Genomic DNA, 18,299 nt, shown 5'->3' on the forward strand with positions numbered 1-18,299 from the left:
AGTGCTTCTCCATAATCACAAGCTTCCTTTTGATTTACACGACGGCCTTGTCATAAATCCCACTTGTCAAAACTGATGAAGCTATAGTGTGTCAAAGGGAATCTACATGGTTGTGCGAGGAACAGTTGGCCCTCTGGCTTGTTTCTCTCCGGAAAATGGAGTCATGGGGCCTCTGGTGCACAATGAGTCATAGAAGTCTGATGATGCTCCAATTTCTAAAAGTCTGAATGCAACGTCAGCATCTACTCCTGCAAGATGTCGAAGGCTTAAAAAAAACAGAAAGAAATTAGGATAGGATATGTGCAATTAAGGTGACATCTTCTAATTTATACTGTTCTTGTACGACCCATTGCTCTACAAGAGTTATACATTCACTTCTATTAGGAGTAATGAGCTCAGAGATCATGCTATTAGAGCTAACCTGCGTGGGGAAAGAATGCACTCTGATTTGCACAATTTTACGGAGGACAAGAAAGGTTAAGATGTCACGAGTATGAATGCGCCCAACTTTCCAAAACCCCTTCGAGGTGTAATATTTCAGTTCCTGAATTGACAGGAACATCCAATAATGATGGGTTACAGTGAGGTGAAGCCGTGAACCTACATTATAGGTACGGTAAGTACACAGTAGCGTTGAACACTTCATCAAAGAGCAGTTCCAAAAATATAATTGCAGTTGGCGATTACCCAAGCAATCCACCCCCTCAAAAGAACAGGTTGTTACATATTGTGGTACAGAGACACAAGCTCATTTCTCTACATGTGTGAGTCATTGTGTTACGTGTCAGCCCATTGCTACATGCATCATCATAATGATTTACATGTTGGAATGCATGTGGTAGTGTCCTCCATGACAGTTGACACTTTAACAACTTAGCGTCTGTTCAATAAAGGCTATGTGTGATGTGACATGCGTTGAGGCCTGTGTGGTGTCTTATTAACCATTGCAGCCATGTGTCCGTGTAAACAAACGTTGTTTACATGGATGTGCATGTATCTGTATGTGCACCGACGGCCCCCATTTAACCCTGTGAGTGACTCCACTTCCAGTGTGCTCAGGAGCCCTCCCCTGCAGGCTCAGTCATCAGCTGACTATCCTGTAACATAGCCCAGGGCTGAGTCAAGCAACAGATTGCCTCCTTCTCTTGTCATTAGCAAAGTGGGCATCAATCTTGCACGTTACAGGAGACATCATTCTGTGGCTTCTGAATAGATCTGTCTCCAGTGTTAACAGCTAATTGGCCCTGGCGCCATTGTAGCATTCAAGGTAGTCATTTAGGTGCATTACAGGCGGAGGTTCTGAGGGCTTGAAAGGGAGAGAGAGAGAGAGAGAGAGAGAGAGAGAGAGAGAGAGAGAGAGAGAGAGAGAGAGAGAGAGAGAGAGAGAGAGAGAGAGACCATTTGTATGTGCGTGACAACAAGATGACTACATTGATTGTGGATGTGTGTATGTGTAATGTGTCAGGTAGTTATTTACAGCCTGTCCCACTGGTTTGACAAGTTACTTACAGAGAATAATTTAACTTTACAGTGTGTACATTAGAATACATCTCATAGACGCTGCTCTTGATCTCTTTTATGGCTTTTTGCCCACTTGAAAAAGAACATCAAATAGTTCCCGTGTTGTTCCACAGTACATGTATAGAGTACTAGTGAGAACTTCAAAATAAAAGCAACCTTTCATTGAATAAGTAATAATCAAATACAATTATTATCACATCAATTAAGTAAATGAATGATCTTTTTTTTTTTAAAACATACTGTCTGAAAAATGAGTTACGATTCAAACATAAAAACAATTCATACAATTCCAAAGACCAATGTAACTTTGCACAGACCAATTTCACATAAATTGATGAGCAGCTCAGAAAGTCACTCTGTCTGATATGGAATTTCAAAATCAAAATGTCATAATAGTCTACGAGCTGTATTCCCTCTAAATTCAGACATGTTTAGAATGATTACGCTGGTATGATCATATGCATCAAATGGTTAAATCAAACAGTTATGTTATTCTTTAGAAATATATACTTATATATATATATATATATATATATATATATATATATATATATATATATATATATATATATATATATATATATATATAGTTTTTCAAACTTCTTTAGGGACGTTTTGTACTACGACACACTGCATAACAGTTAAACCCAGTTTAGTATATAATGTAAAGTGTAAATAATGTATTTAGTGCATTTTATTATTTTATATTTAATTTGTACACATTTGCCATACAGCGACACATTGTTTATTGACATTGGACAAGTCAGGTTTTAAACTTTGGAGGAAAATAAAAAGGAACATAAAAGTATGATAACTAATTCCAACCAACTGTAGGATTACATTATTTCCATACTGTAACATCACTTCACATTTGACATTTTTTCAAATCTTTTCGTCAACTTTGCACCCCGTAAGTATCAGTATGATGGTTTCGTGGCATGAATAAGTGTTTTAATGGGAATGTAAATAGTGTGTGAGTGCAGCACAGGCTGCTGATTATCCCAACCAAACATTCCACCACTTCAAAGCTTCTGCTGTAATTACAATGCTCTGAGGTGTGCCCGACCCACACAACCAGAGGCTTCACAAGCTCCTCTGTCACACACACACACATGTACATTCTGTACAGAAATCCACACACGCACATACACACACACAAACATGCTCAGACAAATTGCTTTCGCTATTATCAGGCTTAAATGATATTATGGAAAAAAGGAAGTGGGATGTGTGGGTAATTTTGCTACACCCAGGAGAGCACCCCTATCATTTAAACCCCTCCTCATTTATTCCTTCCTTCCTTCCTTCCTTCATTCCTCCTCTTGTATAATCCAGTTTGGTCCAACAAAGCTACTGTTGCATCATTTGTATTTCTAAAATATACATAATATATATATATATTTTAATATACGTGTATAAATGTTGTATTCCTATCAATGTCCACAATGTTACTCATCCACAGTGCATTTGGCAGTATCACTACAGATTTGATCTGAATTGAGTTGGGCATGATATTGTGTATAGATGCGCTGTCAGTACATGCTATAGCTCGTATTGGTGCCAGATAACATAATTAAACAATTGCTGGCAGTTCCTGTGATTAGAATATCTTCCAATTGGCAATTTTTCTCTTCCAACAGCTCTGAGTAGCACACATGCCAAGAATACGTTTTTGGTGTCCTCCCTTTTTTATTCTCATCTGACAGACAGACCTGTAGCTGGATTTTAAAATAATCTCTTCAAATCTGTCTTGAATTATTTTTATGTTGACACTGAGATGCAATATGTCAAGAAAAAAAGTGAGTGACGCAAAAGGACCGAGGAAAGGAAGGAAGGAAGGAAGGAAGGAAGGAAGGAAGGAAGGAAGGAAGGACAGGGTGAGGGTCAGGAGGAAGATAAAGATGAGGGAAAGAATATATGGAGGAAGAGATGAAAAAAAGGGAAAAATCATGTGGAGGTCAAGAAAAAAAGAGAAGAAGGAAGGAAATGAAGAATCAACTGCAATAGAGACAGATGAATTAATAATCTAAACACAGCGAGCATAAAAGGGTGCAAGAAAGAAGACGGGAGGGAGGAAAGAAACATGCCACTCCACCAAAAACGAGTTCTGTGGATAATGACTGTCAAGGTGCCTGCAGGGCGTGCGCCGAGCAAGAGAGGTGGAGATCCTGAACAGAGCTGCAAAAAAAAGAAGAAAAAAAAGGCAACAGTTTCTCCCCCGAGGAGTCAGTCCTTTCATCTGGCCGCTCACTGGCGCCTTCCCAACCCTCTGATTGTCTGTGAAATAACCCCACTTTAATAAGGCAGCAGTAGCAGCCTCCTGGGAACTGAGCTCAGCTCCGCGCTATGCAATAGAAGAGGCACTCAGGCCTACTGGCTGCATGTAAAAATGCAGAAAAAAAGTAAGTGTTTATTGTATATTGTATATCACGGGAATGTGGGAAAATGTATGCGGTGTGTCCTTTTTAAAGAATAGATGTATTGAAAAGCAGTAAGTTTGAAGAAAAACAGTGAAAAGCAACATATTCTTGTGGCAGACTGTTATGTCACGCATTGCTGTAGGCTGTGTATTAAGGACACACACACACACACGTTGCTTCTACAACTTTAGACACTTACAGATTATGATTGTGGATCAGGCCTTGTGATATGAAATAGCAATTAATCATCACTCAGTGGCAGAACGGTTCCAATTATCAATGGAATGGGTGTTAATGGTCAATTAGATGACAGATAAGAAAGCACTTAAACAAGCATGACCATGGGAAAAAAAGTCTTAAGACAAGTTAGTGAAACATCCTTTCAGCTTCAAATATTTCAACCATCATCAAAGGGCTGTTTCTTCAGCTAAACTGCTGGAACAAGTGTTAAGTTCTCCATGAGGAGTCAGGCACTTTCATCTGACATAACATGAAATTGTTCATGAAAAAAAAATCACAAAGAGTTATTTCATGAGGATCACAATGAGCAACTTCATGTCTAATGTGCGTAAGGAATTGAATTGAATCATAGGACAAGGAGATAAATGCGTCAGATACATGGGGATGTCTCATCTAAATTGTGACCATTCACGCCTCAGACAGCAGCTGGACCACGCTCAGGATTTATAAAAACAGAATCTGTAATTTAGCAAAGTAATTTGCTCTGTAATTTGAGTGTGACACCCTTAGCACACAACAGTCTTGTGAGTTACAATGGAAAGTCCCAATAAAGAAAAGAGCAAATAAATCAGAGAGGCAGATAAAGAAGAAAAGGGATCAGTAGTCCATCCCGGGTGTAATTCTCCATAATTATCCACATGGGGCCCGTGTTTACACATGCAGTCTCATGAGGTTAGAGTTAAAGTTAATCCATCACTGAAGCTTAACTTGTGATAATGCTGTGGCACATACATTGCTTTTTTTGCACCTAATGTTCGGTAATGATCTTATTTCACCAAAAAGGCAACAGTATATTTGTCGGTGCACTTCATTTTATATTATATTGTAAATATAATATGTTTTTATTTGTTTACTGTTGATTGTTGTTGGTTGTTGTTTGCATAATCATATGTTTGCACCACCCGCCAAGACAAATGTCTCGTATGAGTAACATACCTGGCAAATAAATTGTTCTGAATCTGATTCTGACAACTATGTCCTCAACTTTTTAAAGTTGAGTTTTCACTCCAAAATACACATAAAAAAAATAGAACGATAGAGACCTGTACAGCTTCACCTGACACGCATCAGGAATTGTGTAAATTATTATAGGCAAACCTTGTTTTGGTATTCTTATATTATTTAAGAAATGCCTCATGTTCGGAATAAATTATATAAAGATGGACTTTAACATGGAATGTGATCTATAATAGTGACCTACATTTTGCAGGACACACTCAAAACAAAACAAGCGCAGCCAGTTTCCAACTGTCCTTGAAAGCATCATCTGCTCAGTCGTAAACATTTTGGGCTGCACTGATTGGTCAAAGTTGAGCCGCGACAGCGCGATGCGTCTACATACTCCCACAGACTGCTTGACAGCTCCATAACACAGCGCGCGCCAGAGCCGCTCTCACCTGGCCGCCCTTTTGACTCTTCCGCTCGGAGTTCGCCTGCTTTTTTTTTTCTTCCGACCCCGGAGGAGAGATATGGCTTCTCAGGAGACCTCCAACGACCTGGGGTGCAGTTCGTCCGAGGAGGACATTAACCGTGCAGACGTGACCGAGGGCGCCGCGGAGGAGAAGACGTCCCCGGTGGTGCGGCGGCATCGCCATCCGTTCAGCGTGGAGGCGCTGATGTCCGGGAGGAAGACGGACGGGTCTGCCCGCCGCGACGTGGACGGAGGCTCGGTGGCGGTGGCGGTGTCCCCAACAGGTTTGAACTCCCTGTATGTGTACCGAGAGACGTGCAGTCCTCCCGGGGGACGCCACAAGAGCTTAATAACGGCGGTGCCTTCGTCGCCGGTAAAATCCGAGGCGTCAGAGTCGGAGGACTGCGCACCCTGGGTCACCAGCAGCGCGTTTTCCACACAACCTCGTAAGTTGTTGTCCTTGTTTGTTTTGTATTGTATTGTAAAATGGTGTCTTACAGCCTACAAAATCGAAACAGAAGCCTACACTTGGGCTTTTGAGTTTACATTTGATTATTTGCGACCTTGTTTCTTATGTTGGAAAGTGTTGTTTTGAGAAAGGCATAAGAGCCTTAAAAAAAAAAGTCTAAATAACTCTGATATTGAGTATTTTAAGGGTTAATGTTTGTGGGAGTAGACTACCACTGGCACGTCTGAAATATGTGTTACATGAAAAAAAATGAGGCCTTTATGAAAAATGTTCTTTCCTGATATCCAATTTTCCAAGGTTTAATTGAGTTAACCATTTATGTTCAAATGCTATATATATATATATATATATATACATATATATATATATATATATAGAGAGAGAGAGAGAGAGAGAGAGAGAGAGAGAGAGAGAGAGAGAGAGAGAGCGAGAGAGAGCAATATGCACAGCCAATCAATAGAATTCTTCAAAAGTCAGTTGATTTAATCTTATTCTAAAATCTTTATTGTTTCTTCTCCCAGGTCACGGCGGTCCAGGCTGTCCGTTGAGGAAGCACAAGACCAACAGAAAGCCCCGCACTCCCTTCACCACATCTCAGCTCCTGGCCCTGGAGAGGAAGTTCAGGCAGAAGCAGTACCTGTCCATCGCCGAGCGGGCCGAGTTCTCCTCCTCCTTGACCCTGACAGAGACCCAAGTTAAGATCTGGTTCCAGAATCGCCGCGCAAAAGCCAAGAGGCTCCAGGAGGCCGAGCTGGAGAAACTCAAGATGGCTGCAGACGCTAAGACGGTGGCGTTGTCGGCCGCGGCAGCCGGAGGTTTGCACCCTGGCTTTACGTTACCGCTGTCGCTGGGCGCCATGTCACTGTATGGACAGTCGTTCTCTGCCTATCACCACCACCACCACAGACCCATGCTGCCCATTTCACCTTTAGGACTGTACGCTGCTCCTCTGGGCTACAGCATGTACCACTTATCATGAACGGAAATGCAAAAATGGAAATATCACTGACTATGGTGAAATGTGCTCCCAAGGATTCCCAAAAAATGGACATGGAAGACCTGTGGCTGATATTGAATAAATATATGTTTTTAATATATCTTCTGCACAAGGAGTGTTTGAATCGACTTTCCAAGCACTTCAAGTCAAATACGAAATCTATTTTTCCCCCCACAGCAAGGATAAATACAACTTACTGTAAATGTCCTCTTGCCCCTATGGACTGCCTGTTTACATGAATTTTCTGAATGAGGAGGGGCGTTACAGTCCAGCTGTTTATGCTCTTCACTTGTTTATTTTTGCAATAATTGCGCTGGGTGAGGACTTGCACTGCGCACAATAATACAAAGTACAACTTTTCACTCAAGCCTTTCTCTTCATTCGATGCAGTGCCTTGTGTGTCGAAAAGGGCCTTAATATTAGGACACTTTGTACGTGTGTATGGATGATGAGTGTTTCAGCAGCTCAGGCCAAATAAAACATATCACTGAATGCATTCTTTTAATTTCAACTGTACAAAAGTGTCTGCTTTTGAATAAATGCTCTCCTTTTCAATTTCAAAGACCGACCAATTCAGGTTTTTGCTCTCAAAGACAGGGAGGTTTAACCCTTAAATTATCCATCACAATAACAACTTTACACTAACTTCTTCATCTTTTATCTCTTGCAGCAATACATAATAATCTTTTTGAACTATAATTATGCTGGAAATGTATGAATGCCTCATGTTGTCTATTTATGTGAGAATATGGTACAAAAGTTCCGACCAAAAGTGTATTTATATGTTCCTTCCTTGTCCCTTTGAAAGGGCCATACATTGTGCTATGCAGTTTATATATATTTTCTACCAATGTGTTATCATTTAAATGAACAAAACAATTAAAGCCTTACAGACTGTTTACTTTAAATACATTACATTTTATTTCATGTGTAAGAAGAAAAATAAAATAGTATTTGTGTAAAAATGCGCCGTTACATTCACTTAAGGTCTTTAAAACAAAATCCGATTTGAAGTAGTTAACCGGTGCCATCGCTGTACTGTGTGTGAGCGTGTGCGTGTGCGTGTGCATGAGAGCATGAGCGTGTGAGGGTGTGTGTGTGTGTGTTTTAATCCTGAGACTATATCATCCGTTTCAGAGAGTGGTCAGTTCAAGGCAATGTTTGACAAACCATAAATGCTACCCATAAATTATCCAACTTCACAGATAGTTCCCGTTATTATACAGCTGGCATTTACCACACTAGTCAAACTTTTTGGCAGAGATACACTTTTGTAATGATGTTTTGCTTGTACAGAAATACATAGTGCAGTGTCTCTGTTAATCATTAACTCTTTATTAACAGTTGCTTATGACCATTAATAAGTTCTTTAACCGTTCGTCAACTCATTCTATCTTTGAACCTCACCAGCAACTAGCAGCAACATGCACTGCTCATTTAACTGTTAAATAATCCTTCTTTAGTTTGCCTGTGGAAAAGTCATTGATTGGCAAAACTTGTATGCACTTAAAATTGGCTTACTTACAACAAAGCTGAGACATAATTTGTTAAAGCCCTTATCCCATCATAATCATGTTCCTCCTGTCTCGTTAAATATCACGTTAATGACCACCGTTCACTCGGGTTTGAATTAGCAGGGCGAGTTTGGTGGCAAGTGTGGGCCTGCTAAAAGGTGCCTGTGCTTTGTTGCAATTAGAAGCGCAGCTTTCAACTTCCGTGTGACTTTGATGTCACCAGGAAACCGTTTATAGGCAGCAGCGCATTTATGAGGTTCCCCTCTAATCAGAACGAGGCCGAGGGAGCTGGCAGGCGAAGCGAGCGGCTTCCACAGGCAAGCAATCAGCCTAATGAAGTGCAGATTGGCAGGAATGGCTCCGAGTCTCTTGTGAAACATCGAGTTGGTGCTACTTACCGCAGGGGGGTTGTGTTTCAGTGGTGGAGAATTCAGTAAATTATCTGTCTTTTTGCACGGGGGCTTGTCGCTGGCGCTGTGGGGATCTGTTTTGGTCATTGTTAGTCAATGGTGGTCTGACAGTGATTGGGCATGTTTGTGGTTTTGTGTGTTACTTGGACACAACATGTGACTGAGGCCCCGCTCCCTGTCTGCGTCATGCCATGTGCTTGTCTCCTACCTCCTCTAGTGGCTGACTTGTAACATAGCATCGTGGGACAAACCTGCCTCTGTCACCTGGTTTGTGCCATGCAAATAACAGTGGGTTAGTTTTTTAGGCTGATAACAGACACTGGGGCAAATATTAGTTCAAGAAAGACTCTTTTCAACTATTAAAGAGGAGCTGATCTTTGCAGAGAAGGGCACATATATTTGTGTTTGCTCAAATGCAGGCACATAGAGGTAAAACACAAACAATATATGATTAAACTTGCATGTATTTGTGTATAGTTCAGCATATTTCCCCCTGCTTGGTGGTTGCATTCATTAGGATGTCTACTCTCTTACTGCCTGGCTGTACATGCAATCAATGCATCAATGTGTTGGCTATACCCTTTGGATATAATAATATAATTCATATGCACATACTAATACCTAGCATCCCATACTGGTTTAGTATTATGGCTACTTAGCGTTGATGTACCTGTGATATCATATCCTCTTTTTTCCTTTATTTGTTCAAACACTTCAGCATAAGCCTCGAGATTCTGCCTGAGGAAGTCTGCTTTTTGGCACAAATTGAGCATATACACATATTTTATTGGCTTCTCTTCTATTCTTCTGTGTGCTTTGCTGACAAGTTAGGAGAGTTTCTTTATTCCACAGTTTCTGTGTTGATTCCTCTTCCATAACACATGATACCCATAATAATGTACATGTAATGGATTAAAAGGTATGTTTTGATGTGCTGCTGTGTGACATTTTAAGTAACAAGTACATTTTGAGATTAAGAGCGAGGGGATTGACCATTACCGTGAATAAAATAAATAAATAAAGCACTTCAGCAACACATGGCATTTTACTTATAGCACTTTGTAGTTTGGCTTTCTCTAAGAAACTGTACTTCCTTGATTCTTGTTGCTCTGACTTTGTACTCTCATGGTTGAATCCACTTATTGTAAGTCACTTTGCATAAAAGCGTCAGCTTAATGAAATGTAATGTAATTAATCAGTAAGATGCTCCTATAACATTGTGGTGCCACACCCATGACTCCAGTTACAGGACTCACTCAACTACACCATTGGAGTCTGTGGCATTATGCTGGAAGAGGCCTTCTTCAGGAGGAATCATTCGAGTCTCTTCATCTAAACACAGAAAACCACTTTAAGCTCATTACAGCTCAGCTCCAAAGACAGAGTTCGGCTCACCAGCAACATCAAATGTACATCGAACTACATTTCACAGTATATTCTCATGAGTGTAATACATTTTCTTTCTTCTCTTCGGAACACACAGCTAGCAGTAGCATTATCTGCTACTGCTGAATTGTTTCCTTTCAAATTTGTTTACAGATACTAAAGCAGCCTTAGGCAAGCCCCCCCCCCCCCCCCCCCTCAGAAAAAACTGCAAAACCCCCTGTGGGTTTCCCCGTAAGTCATAATGCAGAAGAATTCTATTGTTAGTTTGTGTGTGTGTGTGTGTGTGTGTGTGTGTGTGTGTGTGTGTGTGTGTGTGTGTGTGTGTGTGTGTGTGTGTGTGGTCTTTGGAGATATCCCTCGAGAGCCACACAGTAGCAGATGCAGGGAAATTGCCTGGAGCGGGCCAGTGGAAGAGAGGGACAGCCAACGCTTCTAAAGATCTCTCTGGACACACACACACACACACACACACACACACACACACACACACACACACACACACACACACACACACACACACAATGCCCTGTTTCTCTTCGCATGTTTCTGGGAAGCATCTTTGGAAACACACGCAACAAAAAATATTTTCTCACTTTGTTTTGTATCCCGCATTTAAATCTTTCGTGATATGTTTAATATTTACCAAACGGTCATTTGGAATTGGCCAACTCAATAGTTTGCAGCCTCTGAGAACTAATGAATTAGAGCACATGGACAGCAAACAGCATGAGTCATAGCCACCTTCATTGAAACATAGATTATTGATTTGTTCACGCATGATGGTGTTAATTTGTTTTAGAGTCAATGGGAAGACGCAAGATTCAATACTCTAATCATATTCTTCATATTTTGCTGACTTTACTGTTTGCAGCATGTCCAAAGGTCCTCATTCTTGTTCTGACATTAATGCTGTATTTATGACATGGTTAATACAGGTTCATAAATTGCATGTTTGAGCTGAAAACTGTGTCCAAATTTCACTCAAATCCTCACATTAAATGAGACATGCATTTATAGATTAGGGCTTTTGTCGTTCTCTGAAGAGGAGCTGCTTGTGTCTATGAGGCACTCCAAACAACAGCATAGGGAGCAAAATTGAGACTGATGTTATGTGAACACTACGTTCCCCAGTTCCTGTTACGTCCATGCGGTAGAGGAAACACACATATTTGTTGTTAGCTAGTTCCCAGTGCTATTGAACAGCACAACTACTGTATGTCATGAGCGCTTAAGCGACTCGGTGGCATAGCTGGCTTTGCTGCTTTTGGTGTGAACATAGAGCGAGGCGAAATATAGTTTGATTGGAGCACAAATATAGATACAAGAGACACATACACACACAACGCATTTTCTAGTCTGACGATTAGTGAAGGGCATCTTTTGGTTTGTCACTTAACAAATGTGATAAAATGACTTAATCAACAGTGTTTACACGGAGAGCATTGACAGACACACTAATGAGGCTTATAAACAAGAAGGATCTACACTTTAACAGCGGATTTAATGCTTCTCCGTCTCAGTCATGCTTAGATTCATGTCTTAGCTATGGTAAAATCAGACCTCAAAGAAGCTTTTAAAAGCACTGGTAAATGGCCGTATACATCACTTACACAGTTGCTTTGACGTCATGAATAAACCGTTAATGCAAATGTGATGCTCGTCAATCTGAAACCACTGAGGCCTCGCATCGAATCGTTCATGCACTTGGTGAGTACGCGAAGAAACCAATGCGGATTTCTATGTTTGATTGTTGTTTAAAAAAAAGTTCTTTAAACAAAACCTTGAGTGGCTGTGGTAAAGTAGTTAAAATACTTTATTGTACGTTGGACCTGAGGGTTCTGTTGCTGTGTTTTCTGAAATGTTGTAATTTCTGAAATGTAGTTGTGTTTTCTAAACCGTTGCTGTGTTTTTGGAAATGTCATTGTGTTTTGACCCTCAGGGCCACTGTACTATTCTGAGGGAGGACACATAACAATGCAGTTCGTGAAATCAGTAGTGGAGAGAAATGCCCGACTAATAAATCCGACCAGCATGTGTTTCACAGATAGATTGATAACATGCGTGTCGATATTTTATAGAGGATATTAAACAGAGATGGGGATGGAGAGTCTCTCTTAATTGGATCTAGTAACTAGGTTTTCAGTGAGATCAGAAGGCAGAGAGGGTATTTAATTGTGAAGTGGCAGTCAGCCTGAACGAGCAGCTCGGAGTTTGATAGTGTTTTTTCCCCTTTCAATGAGAATTCAGAGGCATTTCCAGCCTGTGAAAAAATCAAATAAATGTGGAAAACATCACACTAGGCCCTTGGCATTTAGGGGTTTGTTTTAGACAGTAAAAATAATAATTGTAAAAAAAAAAAAAAGAAGGCTGTTGATGACAAACCTCGTCCAAATTATGCTACAGAGCTCTGTGACAAAGCAATTACAATGGTGGCCTGCAGATACACGGGGAGACAAACAGAGTGGTCCGATACTCCGTGACATTCGTGCCGGTGCTACTAATCTAATATATACACAGTACGAGCACTGTCTCCACTGACTGCAAAGGAGAACGACGTGAGAGCTGGAGAAGGACTCAGAAGTTTGAAGATACCCAAAATGTGGATCAGGGTCAAAGTGTGTCGATCCATTCGGCCACCACAGCTCGTTGCAAAAGACTCAGTCACATCCTCGGGCCTCTCCTCTTTCTTCTCAAATGCAGAGACCAAGACAGATGTTTAATAAGAAGGGTATAATTGTCACAATTGCTCTGCTGCTAAGAAGACAGTGATTTCAGCTCGACCAACAACAGTAATTTTGTGAAGACCTAATCTTATAGAGATGCAAAGTTTACAATACACACATTTAAAACACATGTATTTACTGTATTAGCAAATGGACAGAGATGAAACTCCTTTAAAAGACAGTGAGGATGAAGTGTCACTTTCTATCCAGTAGGCGTCACTACAGCAACAAAGTTTAGCATGAGCGGCCTCAGTGGGCATCAATGAAACCTGAGACCATCCAAAGAAACAGACTGCTTTAACTTGGCTGCTGTTCTTAAAATAGAGCACGAGGAAAGTGAATGGAATTGTACTTGTCAATGGACTACAAAAATGCAAATAAAAACAGGAGACCGGTGTCTCTCTTTCTTCTTGCCTACTTACTAACAATCGAAGAGGGTACCCATCTTGAGTTATTTAGTCATTTTGTTAAAAAATGAGTTGATATTCAGTGCGTCTATAAAAATGCAAATGATGCTGCATGGGCAGGGTAAAACACACAGGCATATTAATACACTCCCTATGGTTCCAACACCTGTTCACACAGCAGAATGCCTACGTGCAAGTGTGTGTGCGCATGTATGTGGCCGAAGGAACGCTTTTTGCATCCTTAAGTATCTTAAAAAGTGTGTTTGTATGTGTGTGTGTGTGTGTGTGTGTGTGTGTGTGTGTAAAAGGGAGGGAGAGAGTAGATGATTTGAATGCCTTTACTTCTGTGACTCTGACATCCTCCAACCATTTAACCTTCACTACTTTATAAGAGAAGACAGAGGAGTTGAGTCGTCACAGATTGAGTTTGAGATATGTGTTGCCACAATTGCACTGCACACACGCGCACACGCACACACACACACACACACACATGCCCACGCACACACTGGCACACACACTCAGCACCTTTCATACATCACACATTAAAGTCAAAGACAGAGGCTGACATTACAGTGCAAAGGAAGAGCAGTGTCTGCTCTTCAATGGAAAAGTAGAAATCTCTCTTTGAGAAATACAGCCTGTACTCCAACAGTGAAGTAGTACAGCTTTCTAGTAGTTGATCACACTCTAATTACATCAGGGCGGCATTGAGTCGGGTTAGAGGCCATGTGATTTGCAGGCTGTCGAAGCCATATGATGTGTGAGAATATAGCTGTGGGATAAATGCTATTTATAGATTCATGTATGTTTTTTATGCGATTGCTTCCTAGGTTTTGCCCTCTCTCTGTCTGTCTCATATGAACAATTATGCACAGGGCTCTGCACTGGTTCTGAAGGGATGGGGTCATTGGGGGAGGGGCACAGGTGACAAATGTGTGCGTGTGTGTGTGTGTGTGTGTGTGTGTGTGTGTGTGTGTGTGTGTGCACTGAAATGTGGTTGGTACTACACCCATTAAAGGCTTCTCTCATATCTTCTCAATGCAGAACTGCTTTAGACTGAAAACCAAGTCATATAAGATCTGTTATGAAGCAGTACAATAATCAAAATTCACAGTGAAGGAGTCTTCAGGACATGAATCCATCCATGTTTTTCACATTCAATCAACAGTCATCCTGCAAGTGTCACGTTGGTGTACCTGAGAATAATGGCAACCTCCATCTTTAAGTGTATTTCTAATGAAGAGAAAATAAGAGTTTGCAGATAAGGGGTTGAGACCATACCTAATACCATTTGTATGAATAAATATGTATTGTCAGTAGCACCAAAGTTGGGCGAGTGCTATGCAATTTTGCCCAAAGGACAGGGATTGTTGATTCTGACCCACTTTCAGTGTCACAATACAAAAGGAATTGCTTCACAAGGAGCAATTACCCTGAATCCCAACTCTCTCAACATATAAACTGCCTTGAAAAAAAAAAAAAACCTCAAAGACCTAAAGCTGTATGTGGTAAAATACTAACTTTAAATTGAATTAGTCTGTATAGTTGTTTCTTGCGGGACGTAACACATCATTTAGCTTCATAATTGGCTGATCCACTGCATACTGGATAGTACAATATTACAAGCACTGCGAGTGTTTTATTGTTTATGATGGACATACATCTTGTCACCGTTCCAATGTTCCCATTCCGCATGGTTCCCTCCTGTCCACTGTGACTTGTAAGCGCCCGACAGCACGCGCTTGTTTATTGTCTCATGTCACCACAAGTCCAACAGGCTGCAGCTGTGAATCCTGACCTTCTGTCCAGGGTGCCACTATTGTGCCAATTTATCACATGGAGCTGCAGGAGTGCGTCTGTGTGTGCCAGCAAGAGAGTGAGTGTTTCAATATATGCATGCGCCTGTAGCTTTGCCTGAGTCCCTGTGTAACCACATGCCTGTATGTAATTGTCCGAGTGTGCCAGTCTGCAAAGCCATGGGGGATTTTATCACCCTCCAACCTGGTAGTGGAATTATACAGAAAAATAACATATTCATGATTCGGAAATGGCTTTTGGGAAATAATTTAGTGGCTGTTATGTTTTCCGTGAATCACTGTGCCAACTCACAGAGGGCAAGCAAAACAGAATTATGGGGACTTTTTTATATTTAGTGCACACAACATGCACTCCTTGACGCACAGGAGAATATGATGATAACCTTTTATTTTTTTTTCCAGGGTAACCTTCTTTGCCCCTGGGCTTTTTCTGCTTTTGTGAATGTGTCTGAGTGTAAAGGGATACCACTAGTAAGACAAAAAAAAGGATGAATAAAGAATTGATGAGCACATAGAGGTAAATAGGACTGATGGAGCCCTTTATTGGAATATATTGGCAGATGGTGTGGCAGATATGTGGACTGCTGCTTATAGACCAAGCAATGAATAGAGGTCAATAGTGGAAATACTGACAAAGCCCCCAAATTTCAGTAGTCCTGGAGGAGCATTTGAGAGATGGTATCTCCTCAAGGCTTAAACAGCCAAACAAAAAACAAAAAAAAGATCACAATTGTATTGACTCTTTCTGATTTAACCTTTTGATTATGTGTATTACTGGTGGGACATGTTGTTGAGGGAATTAAATGCGAAAAAAAATTGGAGGTAAGAAGGGCAAAAGCCTGAAGAACATTGTCACCATTTATTGCTTTATAAATGCAGAAGCACACATTTTAGCTATTTTATAGCTTAGTCCATTTTAGCCTGCACAAAATATATGTATCTAAATGAAATTATACAAATATGTGTATATCTTCTCAATTGAGCAACTGGATATCGATTTAAAACAAATAAAATAAATATAAAAAGTGGTCTTTGATGTGTATTTGTGTGACGTCCGTCATTGTGGCCTAAGGAGAACAAAACCAAATAATAATAATAATTATAATTATTAGGCATTGTCTTTTCCTCAGAAAAAATGGACCAAAACCAAGATTTAACTGACTTGAATAGTCAACAATTGTAAAGAGTGTTTCAGAGGGATGCAGCACACTTGAAATTGCTAAGACTAAACTTTTTGTCGCAAATAGTCAACAGAGTGCCAAGAAATGTGTTGTGGAAAAAAAGACGCAAATAAACTGTTAAAGACTTGAGCAAATGACAGCAATGTCCGCGCTACAACCGAGCAGGTTGTGCGGTAATTTGGACGAGCAAGGAAACATCTGTGATTCTAAACATAACGTTTAAATATTGAGTAAAAAAGTTGTAATGTTTTGAGGAGTGTAAAACCATAAAAATATAGAAAAATTAAGTTGCAATTGTAATGCCAATATGATCATTTTAGGTCAAACACGATGCTTGGATTAGGGGCGACTCACACTGTGTCGGACTCCTTTGAGATATCCTTTATATATATATATATATATATATATATATATATATATATATATATATATATATATATACATATATATATACATATATATATACACATATATATATATATATATTTATATATATATATATATATATATATATATATATACATATATATATACATATATATATACACATATATATATATATATATATATATTTATATATATATATATATATATATATATATATATATATATATATATATATATATATATATATATATATATATATATATTGTTTTATTGTTATGAATTGTAAATTATACTGAAAGACCGTCTAAATTGTACTAGGAGACGGAATAAACAAAAACGACAAACTGCGTGGACCTCTAAGTAATCTGGCAGCCCTGGAGCTTTCAAATTTGCAATTTTTAAGATAAAAAAAATAAATACAAAATAAAAGCAAATAAGTAGTATTTGGGTACTTACTTTGGTTATTTGGGTGCTTCCAAATACCCAAGTGCTAAAGTTCCTTTAAGTCAGATTGTGGATTTTGTAGCACATCACGAGCAGGAATATATTGGAGATTCAAAATAGTCGGAACACATACTGGCAGATGTTTCCATGAGTTTTTACAGTGTGTTTACAATAACCTGGAGGATTTCATTAGCCACATTTCCTCTCATAGGGTCAGATGTCCTTGTGTGGATGGATTTATATGATTCACAGGAAGGAGGGAGGATCTCCCACATCAGAGCCTCTAAGTAACAAATACAGCGCTCGGGTCTGCATGTCAGTCAGCATCCTAAACATCGTGCAGTCAGCAGAACTCTCCACTGCTGTGTCACATTAAAGGCAAAATGACCCGAGGGTGGTGGCTGCTTTGTCAGTCTAGCAAAGCCTGTTTGGCCATTTTCGTACCATTGCAAGGGCAATTTGCTGTGTGTGACCTTTCGAAGGGCAATGTAACATGACAAGAGCTGTTAACATCTGAAGAGCACCTCAGGGTTTCTGAAGATATAGGCCATTCTTACAGCTTTAGACTTTATCCATTTGTCATCTTTAAAATAGGCTTCCCCCCTTTTTTCTGTGCTGTAATCTTTGCTGTCTATGAGGTTCTATTTATGTGGGCCAGCAGATTTCTTCTTGCCGGCACCCATTTAATCATCAAATGGGCTTTCAGAGGCACTACCTCTTGAAAGGCAGGAGGGATGACACCAGAGACAATGTTCAATACACGTCTGGAGGTGGGATGTAGTTATGGCATCGAAAAGAACGTTTGCACCATCACGTATAAACACATACTAACAGGATGCAAATGATATATAAGCAACACAGACGCATCAGCTGACACATTTGCAATTGGATGCAGTTGACACACAGCACAATTGGCTCTTGTGGGTTCCAACATGTTGATTATAAACATCACTTTGGGCAAAACAAGTA

At 40.0% G+C, this 18,299-nt stretch overlaps 1 protein-coding gene across 1 annotated transcript; it reads left to right on the forward strand.

The window, feature by feature from the left end:
* Positions 1-5,555: 5,555 nt before the first annotated feature.
* On the forward strand, positions 5,556-7,943 carry msx2b (muscle segment homeobox 2b). The gene is made up of 2 exons (XM_068600791.1): positions 5,556-6,038; positions 6,583-7,943. Exons 1-2 carry the CDS (start codon positions 5,651-5,653, stop codon positions 7,038-7,040), a joined length of 846 nt encoding a protein of 281 aa, XP_068456892.1. The 5' UTR covers positions 5,556-5,650; the 3' UTR covers positions 7,041-7,943.
* The last annotated feature ends 10,356 nt before the right edge of the window (positions 7,944-18,299 follow it).

This window comes from Clinocottus analis, unplaced genomic scaffold (assembly GCF_023055335.1).
Source record: "Clinocottus analis isolate CAN_PGR_092001 unplaced genomic scaffold, fCliAna1.0.p SCAF_5, whole genome shotgun sequence".
Lineage (NCBI taxonomy): Eukaryota > Metazoa > Chordata > Actinopteri > Perciformes > Cottidae > Clinocottus > Clinocottus analis.

Excerpts from the sequence above, each read along its gene's own strand:
- msx2b (XM_068600791.1), top strand. The coding sequence starts at position 5,651 with ATGGCTTCTCAGGAGACCTCCAACGACCTGGGGTGCAGTTCGTCCGAG. Across the intron at positions 6,039-6,582 it reads CGCGTTTTCCACACAACCTC|GTCACGGCGGTCCAGGCTGT; the intron begins GTAAGTTGTTGT and ends TTCTTCTCCCAG.